Source organism: Carassius auratus, chromosome 27 (genome assembly GCF_003368295.1).
Source record: "Carassius auratus strain Wakin chromosome 27, ASM336829v1, whole genome shotgun sequence".
NCBI lineage: Eukaryota > Metazoa > Chordata > Actinopteri > Cypriniformes > Cyprinidae > Carassius > Carassius auratus.
This window is the reverse complement of record NC_039269.1, coordinates 5,292,230-5,303,688: the sequence shown is the minus strand read 5'-3', so window position 1 is coordinate 5,303,688 and position 11,459 is coordinate 5,292,230. Positions and strand designations below refer to the sequence as shown.

At 40.7% G+C, this 11,459-nt stretch overlaps 1 protein-coding gene across 1 annotated transcript; it reads left to right on the top strand.

Annotated features, from left to right (window-relative positions):
- Positions 1-1,165: 1,165 nt before the first annotated feature.
- On the top strand, positions 1,166-11,137 carry LOC113045176 (serine/threonine-protein kinase STK11-like). Its single transcript, XM_026205376.1, has 11 exons — positions 1,166-1,329; positions 2,468-3,041; positions 6,085-6,168; positions 6,314-6,403; positions 6,607-6,739; positions 6,898-7,034; positions 7,465-7,592; positions 9,423-9,480; positions 9,632-9,822; positions 10,118-10,357; positions 10,714-11,137. The coding sequence occupies exons 2-10, from the start codon at positions 2,755-2,757 to the stop codon at positions 10,327-10,329; spliced, it is 1,320 nt and encodes a 439-aa protein (XP_026061161.1). The 5' UTR covers positions 1,166-1,329; positions 2,468-2,754; the 3' UTR covers positions 10,330-10,357; positions 10,714-11,137.
- Positions 11,138-11,459: the final 322 nt, after the last annotated feature.

Below are 11,459 nucleotides of genomic sequence, written 5' to 3'. Positions count from 1 at the left end.
TTTTATACAGCTTTATTTGTGTCTCATAAGCTGAAGCACCACCAGAGGGAGACACACAAGCTCAACATCATATCTACAGCTATTCATCGAGCACAAACTTCTATTCAAAGTGATTGCAGTTAACAAATCAGCTTTTCTCTTAATGTTCATTGCTCACTGTTATTTAATGAGTTTTTGTGATGTTGCTAGAGTCTTTGCATGACATTAATGGTTTCGCATTCACTCTGAATTCTCCAGCACTGCTAGTTAATGCACAGGTTAGTGAGTTACTAGTATTAGTTAAGGGATAAACACACATTACAGCTCCAATTGCTGCATCATTAATGAGCATTACAAAGAAACTCAAGAGAGATAGTGGAGAATCTGCGGTTTGATGTGTGTCTGTGCTCATTAAGACCGACTGTAACGAGGGAAGAGAGTGTGTTTGCTTGAGTTTGAGCTTGAGTTTGATATTCCACAGGGTTAACACTAGTTAAATATAACCCACATCACCAGCCGAGCCAACACACGCCTCCATCTCCACATCACACCCAGGAGATATCACTGACCCGCTTCTGGACATCAGACACTCAGGAGAGGATCACATCTCCCTGATTCAAACTGAGAGAGAGAGAGAGAGAGAGAGAGAGAGAGGGAGACACAGAGACACACACAGAGAGAGAGAGAGAGAGGGAGAGACACAGAGACACACACAGAGAGAGGGGGGGGGGGGGAGGGAGAGACTGAGAGAAAGAGATTCAATCTACTTTCTTTGTTTTTACCCCAAATATAACATAAGTACAAAGTCTGGAGCTCCACCCATCGAGCTAATATATATATATATATATATATATATATATTTTTTTTTTTTTTTTTTTTTTTTTTTTGGCAGTGTACCGATAGAGACATAATTACAGTTTACATTAAAACCAATAAAAGTACCATTATAACCAGTAAAAGTATTGCTATTTTTTTAGGTATGCGCACATATTTGAACACAATTATAGTAGCTTTAATCGTGTTCATGTTATAAAGTTTAATCTCAGTATTACCCAAATATCATTTGAATTGTGTGCAAACGTAGTCAATGTTTCCGTGGTAGTATAATGTCTAATATATTGATATAAACTGTATATTATTGTATAGTTTCGATGTATGATGTGTTTCCCGCTGGAGGCAGCTGTGGCGCATGCGCAGTGCAAGGGGAGGGAGGTAAACAAGATGGCGGCAGCCTTGAAGCAGCAGCAGCTGTGACGAACAGATGCGAGAAAATAAACGAATCAAGAGCAGAACACGAGAAGAAACGCGAGTCTCTGAGTCTTTGAGCCGTGCTGATGATTACAGCCTCAGGTCAGTGAGTTTGTCGAGTTTATTCCCCGTCACAGATGACTGTTAGCCGCCGCTAACGTCAATGTTAACCGCCGCAGATCAAACACGCTCGCTACCGTCGACACAAACAGTCTTTTAGCGCACAAACTCACTCACACACTCATCAAAACACTCTTATTAAGCTCCTGACGGTGTGTGAGGGTTTGTGTGGAGCTGTGGGCTTCGATCGATTATCCGCATTATATGATCAGATGATCAGATCGATCGACAAACATCTCGCCTTCCTTATTTTACCTCAGATTTTCACCGTATGAGTCCGGATTGTGTGTTTATCTGTCTCTGCTGTCATATTATCACACAATAAACACATTACTGAGGTAAACTCTGCTGTTTTAGGATTAGCTTGCTCATTTACCACACTGTTTACTCGCCACTTCAGCCGATACTGTGGTAAAAGAACACATTATAACATCTGATGAGTGACCTGAGCATTTACACATCATCTGAAGCTGAATAAATGATCTCTCCATTGATGTGTGGTTTGTGAGGATAGATCAATATTAATCTGAGATACAACTATTAGAAAATCTGGAATCTGAAGGAGCAAAAAAATCTAAATATTGAGAAAATCATCTTTAAAGTTGTTCAAATGAAGTTCTCAGAATGTATATTACTAATCAAAAATGAAGTTTTGATTTATTTACATTAGGACATTTACTAAATATCTTCATGGAACATGAAACTTAATATCCTAACGATTTTTGGCATAAAAGATCAATAATCAATCATTCTGACCCAGTGTATTGGTGTCTATTTCTCCAAATATACAATAGCAGAGTTACATTTGTGACAATATAAACAGATTTGCTCTATACTATAAATATGAGTATCGCGTGTATGAGAATAAAATTGTGTGTACTCTATATTTAACTTGAAATATGTCACTGGGACAAATATTTGTTACATTTTCTATTGATTTCTTCGCTGTAAGACACACAAAATCACCAAAACGTCTTCTGATTGAGACACAGCGGGACTATAGACGTGAGAAAGAGAAGTGAAAGATCCCACAGCGTTATATATATGAGGTGATAATAACAAAGCCTGTTGTGCTGCTTCATAATCAGCTCTTTGACTGATCGTGTCTTGTTTCTCTTAGGTGGATCTCGGTCGAGTGTTTCCGGTAAAGCTGAAGTCAGATCAGTAATCTTCACCAAGAGAGCGTTCAGGTGTTTCTGGGACGGATGCGAGGTGTGGAGATCTGCAGAGATGTGCAGTGATCCCAGCGTTTCACTGATCGTTCGGATCTGTTGCTTTCACTGAGCGATGCTGCTTCTGCCGTTTAACAGACGTTTATCCGTTGACTGATCTTCCCAATCTCTACTGCTTTGGAATACGAATCTTCCCGTCGGGCGTTTGGATCGTCGGAGGGCGAGCGAGAGGAAGATGAGTGTGGGTGGAGAGCTCCAGCATCTGGAGTACCTGACGGAGAACGAGCTGATGGGGATGGACACCTTCATCCACCGCATCGACTCCACCGAGGTCATCTACCAGCCCCGACGCAAGCGTGCCAAGCTGATCGGGAAGTACCTGATGGGAGATCTGCTCGGGGAAGGCTCCTACGGGAAGGTCAAGGAGATGCTGGACTCGGAGACTCTGTGTCGCAGAGCCGTTAAGATCCTGAAGAAGAAGAAACTCCGGAGGATTCCCAACGGAGAGGCCAATGTGAAGAAGTAAGAGCTGCTGGCTTCCTTTACCTTTGAGTTTGAACACCAACATGAGTCAAAATCAACTTGATTTCTATTTAGAATAATAGATCTTTTTTAAAAGATTTATAAAACATGGATATTTGTATTTATAAAATTATTTTGATAATTTTTTTAAAAATAATTAATCTTTATTTATAAAATATTTTATTCAATATATTTATGGTTCATATTTTTATACAATTATTTTATGTTTAAAATGTAAATTTTAAATTTAATATTAAAAAATAAAATATTTATAAAATTTTATTTAATATATTTAATTGGTTATTAATATGGTTAATGTTTATTTTTTTTATTTATAAAACTATTTTTTGTTTTTTTTATTATTTATAAAATAAATATTAAAAATGAAATCTTTGTTTATAAAAAATTTATTATAGTATGATAAAAAAAATTATGATTTTTTTTATGAAATGTTTAAATATTTATAAATAATTTTATGTATTAAAATCTATTTTTATTTAATATAATTATTTATAAAAAAATATTTATTAAAATTTTACTTTTAAAAAAGTTATTTAATTTGAGAAATTAATAGTTTCAGGAGACATATTTTAACAAGATCTTAAAAAATTACTTGTGTTTTTTTTTTTTTTTTTTTACAAATTATTATTTTAATATTTTATTTTGTATTTAATTATACAACAATTTTAATATTATATATTACACTTTATTTAAATAATATGCAATAAATGTTATTTATATTGAAGCTCATAATCTTGCGTTTCCTCTTCTGCTGGTTAATGCTATCCTCAGTCAGTGACTGTAACGCAGTGTTTCTCCACAGATAACCCGTTGTTTTGTTCTTCTCTTTCTGAACGATCTGTTTAAATCATAAACATTACGTCACGTGATGGAAATGGCTTGTGGATGTTCACTTCAGAAACGTTTCTTGACACTCATCTTGTTCTGCACTGTGTAATGTAATCTCCATCTCCTCTTTTTGCCGTTTAATCACACGAGCAGTTAAATTAATTAAAATAATGTGTAGTGAAGCCACAGGCCTCAGCTTTAAATAGAGGAGACACGAGAGCGTTTAGAGCGGCTTCTCAACCCTGCTGAGCCACGACACGTGTGTTTGGTCTGGGTTTAAACTCTGTGAGAAGAACCGGCTCTGAGCCAAGACCAGTGACACACTACATAGACAGCACCCTTATAAGACAGCACCCTCACTCCAGAGAAACACACACACACACACCACAAGGTGAATCAGGGATTACGTGTCTATTTTACACAGCTGCTGAAATTACACTTAATGAAGTTTTTATAATAATTAAGTTACAATAACAGTTTGCACTATGCACATTTAATTAGTGGCTGTGATAAAAACATTAAAGAACAGTGTAAGAAGAGTGTTATATATTGAGCAGAAAGAGTTGATTCTTGTGTCTGATTAATGAGTTTATGGTCACAGATGATGTTTTCTGAGATTAATGAGATGATTATAGTCGTTATAATCTGAAACACTGATTGAGACAGTATTGTGGTGTTTAGTTTGTGCTAAAACTAGTATTAAAGTTCACCTGTCGTCTCATATAACCTGCATTTATAGTTTAAATACTGCGAAACTACGAACACAATCTGAAATCTGATTTATTGAATGGAAATGATCTTCAGTGTTCTGTGCTTTAACTGAAAACAGGCTCGACTGATCCGTTCCTGGGATTTAAGAGTCCTTCCCTGAAAATAAGAGTCGATTAGAATCGAGAGATCATCTGAATCTAAATGAATATTGTCATTAATCACTATTTCCCCAGATTATTGTTTGATATCAGGCTCTGCACACGAGTATGAGACACGAGCAGGACTTACACATCATTCCTGCATAAGACTTGAGCATGTTTCATTAATGTGTTCACTAGATGAGCCACGATTATAACGATTAACCTCAAGCCGGATCGATTCAAATATGTGACGATTCACATGTATATATCACATATATTTGGCACAAAATAGATGACCGACAAGTTACTGAATGACACATTAATTTGTCTTGCATCTTCTTTTGTAATTCATACGGATAAGAAACAAAATAAAGGTAAGCGATAAGACGTTTTATTTTTGGATAAACTATTTTATTCACGAAATAATCTCCCTTAAAATAGTTTATAGGTTTATGATAATCAAAACCGTCCTGAACTAGATCAAGCTTGATCTTTGCAAACCATCACTTTAATGAAATAATGTTTCCATCCACATCGCTGTAATCAGGTGCGTTTCATCCGCTCTCAGTCGTTATTGAGAGGAAAGCGTTGAGTCAATTATTACATTTAATCAGTGAATTAGAATAAGACATTTGGGCTCTTACCAAACAAATGAGATCATTATTAATAAAATGAATCTTTGCAGTGCAGAGGAAACACAGAAGCTGCGTCTGAAGAGGCTTTTACACACAAGACATGAAAGCATTTAACCTGCACTTACACCTGCATTAATGATGTTTGGATATATTAAACCTAAAACACAGGCCATCGGTGTGTGTGTGTGTGTGTGTGTGTGAGCGTGCCAGGGCCTCAGCGGGAGCACAGGAAACAGGAAGTGAGAAGGCAGCAGTGTTTGGATGCCTAGTGAGGCTGTAGTGTGCTCGGTGTGAGATGAGACGCCGCTCGGTTGATCTCGTTGTCTTCTCCTGATTGTAAGACATCGCTGGGTTTGAATGTTTTTAAAGAAGGGAATCCCAGAACGATGAATAAACCCTGTCCCGCAGCACATGTGTGTGTGTGTGTGTGTGTGTGTGTATTCAGCCTGCTGCTATTTCAGTCGTGTGGAAACATGGTTACTCTCAGGATCACTACACACACACACACACACACACACACACACGTTTCTTTGAGTAAGTTGATGCTTTATCTGATTGTTCACTCTACAGATGTTTGTGTCTCTCTCTCCCCAAACCTGAACCTGTCTGAAACAGCAGCTGGTTTAGTGTTAACCAGTGATTCACTCACACGTGAGCAGATGGGAGGTGTGTGTGTGTGTGTGTTTAATGTCTTCTGTTGTTCTGCAGGGAGATTCAGCTGCTGAGACGACTACAGCACAAAAACATCATCCAGTTGGTGGATGTGCTGTACAACGATGAGAAGCAGAAGATATATCCTTTCCAACGGAGTGTGTGTGTGTGTGTGTGCTGCGTCAGCTCTGCTTCACACTCTCTGTCTTAAAGCAGTATCTCTCCCAGAAATGAGTGTGTGCTGTGAATGTGCTGGAGTGTGTTAACCCCTTAACCGCTGCTGCACGTATATGGTGATGGAGTATTGTGTCTGTGGGATGCAGGAGATGTTGGACAGCGTTCCAGAGAAGAGATTTCCAGTGTTTCAAGCTCACGGGTGAGACACACACACACAAGATTTAAAAACTAAGCTGAATTGAATCTAGCAAAACAGTCTTTATATTCAGAGTTTGAGCACGTTACAGTAAATGCATCTGTGAGTGTTTCTGCTGAGCATCTCTGCTCTGTTTCATATCTGACTCAATTCTAATCAATTCTCATTTTTCTGAAACATGTCTCTCTCTGTCGTTCTTCTCTCAGGTACTTCTGCCAGCTTCTGGACGGTCTTGAATACTTGCACAGCCAGGGAATCGTACACAAAGATATTAAACCAGGGAACTTGCTGCTGACCACAGACGGGGCGCTGAAGATCTCTGACCTGGGAGTAGCAGAGGTGAGACGGCGTGTTATAGTCTGATACACAGAGGAAAGACCACCTCTCAGACTGAGCACAGATATGCCACTGATGCAGATTGCAGGTATAAAGGGTTAAAGCAGGTCGGATCAGCTCCTGCACTGACTCTGTGTTGCTCTCTGACCTCTGACCCCCAGGCGCTCCACCCGTTTGCGGAGGACGACACGTGTCGGACGAGTCAGGGGTCACCAGCGTTCCAGCCTCCAGAGATCGCCAACGGCCTGGACACGTTTTCAGGGTTCAAGGTGGACATCTGGTCTGCTGGGGTCACACTGTGAGTTCCTCCAGACCCCGACATCATTTATGTCCAGATCCAAGTCCAGGTTAATTATATTGGAGTGTAAATTAGACCAAAACTTCCTAATCAATTCAGAATTAACTAAAAGAAAGAGATGTATTAATGTTTTAATCCTCAAGAGCTGGAAATTTATTGCACAGATTTAATCATATATTTATTCCTGGCTGTGACTTTGATTGGTGGGATTTTCTGCACAGCATCATGGGTAATGTAGTTTTCCCACCATGAATTCTGCTGCTAAACGCATTTTACAAAATAAGCTGAAATGGAGTGAACAGATGGGTTCAACACATCCGTCACATTAACACTTTATTAATAATGGATTTCCCAGTGGAGAAAATGACCAGGGTTTGTACTTCCACGAGTCCTTGCTCTCTGAGATCGTCTGATCCGTGTCTCCTCACAGATACAACATCACCACGAGTCTGTACCCGTTCGAGGGGGACAACATCTATAAGCTATTCGAGAACATTGGGAAGGGGGACTACATGGTTCCTGAGGAGTGCGGCCCGCAGCTGTCTGACCTGCTGAGAGGTGAGCCACCAAACCTCCTCCGATTCATCCGTGTAGAGCGTCTCTCAGAGAGATGATGATGAGCGCTGGGTCTAATGAAGACACTGCATCGTCTCGAAGATCTAAATATATACACATCTCCATCTATTTCACTGTCAGGAGTAAGAGAGCGCTGCTAAACCGACAGAGCACAGTAGAAGAGGAGCGTGATAACTCTGCTGGAAGGGAATATTGGTTTCTTAGGTCGTGACCCCTTGAATGAAAATAATTGAATATGGTATATTTTATACATAGTAGAATGTTTTAATGTCAGTATATTACGAAGATTAAATGTGTCCTGAGTTCAAGATCTAGATTTTTTTTTCTTTTTGTAATAAACCTCTCTGTTGTGCTCAAGCAGCAGTGTTTCAAGCTCAGATGTTTGACCTCTAGGTGGCGCTGTGACTGTAATGTTCAGCACTGATGCTGGAGCAGTCTGTGTTTGAGAGCTTCATCAGAGCGAACCCTCATGAATGAACACACTCACACACACACACATGTTTGTTTTTGTGTAAAGTGTGTTCATCCCATAGGTGTAATGGTTTTTATTCTGTACAAACTGTATATTCTATGGCCCTTCACCAACCCTACACCTAACCCTAACCCTCACAGGAAACTTTCTGCATTTTTACTTTCTCAAAAAAACTCATTCTGTATGATTTATAAGTGTTTTGAAAAATGGGGACATGGGTTATGTCCTCATAAGTCACCCTCTCCTTGTAATACCTGTGTCATACCCATGTCATTATACAGAGTTGTGTCCTGATATGATACAAAAACAAGAGCACACACACACACTCTCAAACACACACACACACACACACACACACACACACACACACACACTCTCTCTCTCTCTCTCTCTCTCTCAAACACACACACACACACTCTCTCTCTCTCTCTCTCACACTCTCAAACACACACACACACACACACACACTCTCTCTCTCTCTCTCTCTCTCTCTCAAACACACACACACACACTCTCTCTCTCTCTCTCTCACACTCTCAAACACACACACACACACACTCTCTCTCTCTCTCTCTCACACTCTCAAACACACACACACACACACACACACTCTCTCTCTCTCTCTCTCTCAAACACACACACACACACACACTCTCTCTCTCTCTCACACACACACACACACACACACACACACACACACACACACACACACACACACACACACACTCTCTCTCTCTCTCTCTCTCTCTCTCTCTCTCTCTCTCTCTCTCTCTCAAACACACACACACACACACTCTCTCTCTCTCTCTCTCTCTCTCACACACACACACACACACACACACACACACACTGGTCGCACGTGCTCATCTCCTAACACTGAATGTTCTGTTTCAGTGTTACATAGAGCTTTAACAGTTTATTGTGTTACAGTGTATCATAATAATAACTGAAACTATTTATTGTGCAGTTCAGACTGCTTCAAGACATATTTAAACATCAAGCTCAAATGTGAGACGGAAACCCAGAATCTCTTACATTTGAGCTTTCAGGTTTATAAATTATTACTAAATTAAAAATACTTAAAAAAAAAAAACATTAATTAAAATAATAATCATAATGCATGTAGTCTGGGGCATGCATGTGTGTATAATATTGTGTGTATTTGAGGTAATCTGAAAAGCATTTTTCGTGGCTTTGTTAAAGTCTGGTGAGGTCAGTCAGTCGTGATGTGAGTGTTTCCTCCTGTAGCATGACATCTGTCTGATTTAAAGCTCTCGCACTGATCCTGATGTCTGTGCATGTGTCTATGCTTCCTTCATCTGAGCTGTTTTTATCCGCAGGGATGCTGGAATATGATCCTGTCAAGAGGTTTTCAATACAGCGCATCAGACAACACAAGTGAGTGCATCAGTGCAGAAGTATCAAGGACCGATCGAACGCAGTGCTTGTGTATTTTATTTTAACCGTTTTAAATTTCCAATAATGGACCGTTTTTGTAAACTGTAATAACCCTGATTGGTCTCACGGGTAACATCCTCTTCCTGTTTAGCTGGGTGCGTAAGAAACACCCCCCCACGGAGCCTCCGGTGCCCATCCCCCCCAGCGCAGAGACGCGTGACCCCTGGAGGAGCCTGACGGTGATGCCGTACCTGGAGGATCTGCACGGTTACACTGAGGACGAGGACGAGCTCTTCGACGGAGAGGATGACATCATCTACACTCAGGACTTCACTGTGCCAGGTGAGGGGGCGGGGCTTACTGAGCACACTGACTCCGCCCACAGATGACTTTCTGCACTTCGTTAGTATTGAACTGTTGGACCTGCTCTGATTAGTGTCACTCTCTCTCTGTGTGTGTGTGTGTGTGTGTGTGTGTGTGTGTGTGTGTGTGTGTAAAGGTGGATTTTAGTTTATTATTTGTGGAGTGTCCTGTCAGTTTCTCTGGTTCCACACAGTTGTTCACTGCTGCTGTTGTGTTGTCTGTGTGTTGGACACTAATGTTCACTAACGCTCCCGGTGTGTGTGTGTGAGAACAGGGCAAGTCCCGGAGGATGAGGAGGATGAGGAAGAAGAACGTGCTCCGGAGCGCACCTGTGCCGTGGCCAAACCGGTGTGTGTGAACGGGACGGAGTCGGCTGCACTGAAGCCTAAATCCGAGCGGCGCTCCAGCTCTTCCTCCAATCCCTCCAGGAAGGGCCTCTCCGCCGCCAGCAAGATCCGCAAGCTTCCCACCTGCAAGCAGCAATGACCCGCTGCACACCTGCTCCTCTGTACAGGTGACTCATCACGGGGTCACTCATCGCGGGGTCACTCATCGCGGGGTCACTCATCGCGGGGTCACTCATCACGGGGTCACTCATCACGGGGTCACTCATCACGGGGTCACTCATCACGGGGTCACTCTACAGGAGGTCACTCAGATAGATTAGAACGATTCTGAAAGAGTCTCTTCTGCTCAAGGCTGTGTTTATTTGATCAAAAATACAGTAAAAAAGGCTGGGGTTCCTCATGCTGATGAGATGCCACAGTGAATGTGATGACTCTCTCTCTCTCTCTCTCTCTCTCTCTCTCTCTCTCTCTCTCTCTCTCTCTCTCTCTATCTCTCTATCTCTGTTCTCTCTGTTCTCTGCAGGTTTATGTCATTTCCCAGCAGTCAGTTTCTAGCGCTGTTTTCGACGCACACTTCTGCAGTGATGATGAACTCAAACACACAGTGCCAGGACTGACTTTACTTGAGAATGCTGTAAAAGAGTGGAGACGTTTCCCACAATCCTCCTCTGCTGCTGAGGATCATCCATTCGGTTGTCGGACCGGACCGACCTTACGTTTCATTTTAAACCCTAGTCTTTTAATTTTCCTGCTGTTAAAGATGCAGATGGTTTGGTGTAAAGGAAGTATGCTGCAGGTGATGATGATGATGATCAAACTGAACTGCATGCTGTGATGTTGACGGAGAGCTGCTCGCCGCAGGACTTTGGGTTCATTTCCCCTTTTGGTTTGTTTTTCCCGATAAATATTTTTTAAATATTATTTATATAAAACACATCCCAACTGAAGCTGAGCTTGTGGTCTTTATTTGCATGCCTTTTGTTGGAAATTGGTTTTAATTTCGAATTATTTCAAAGTTCTGACTGTTTTTCGATTGCAGATTCTGAATTGAAATCTTGGAATTCAGAGGTTTTTTTCCCCTCAAGATTTTAGAGTTATGACTCTGTGTAGGAGTTTCCACTTTCTTCTCCAAACTTAAAAAAATATATCAGAATTGTGAGAGTAGAAAGTCACAAATATCTGCAAACATTGTGTTTTAATAATTATGAAAAGATGCAATGCATTACAATGTACATTATCAATACCTTTATGTTGTTTTATACGTAAAGG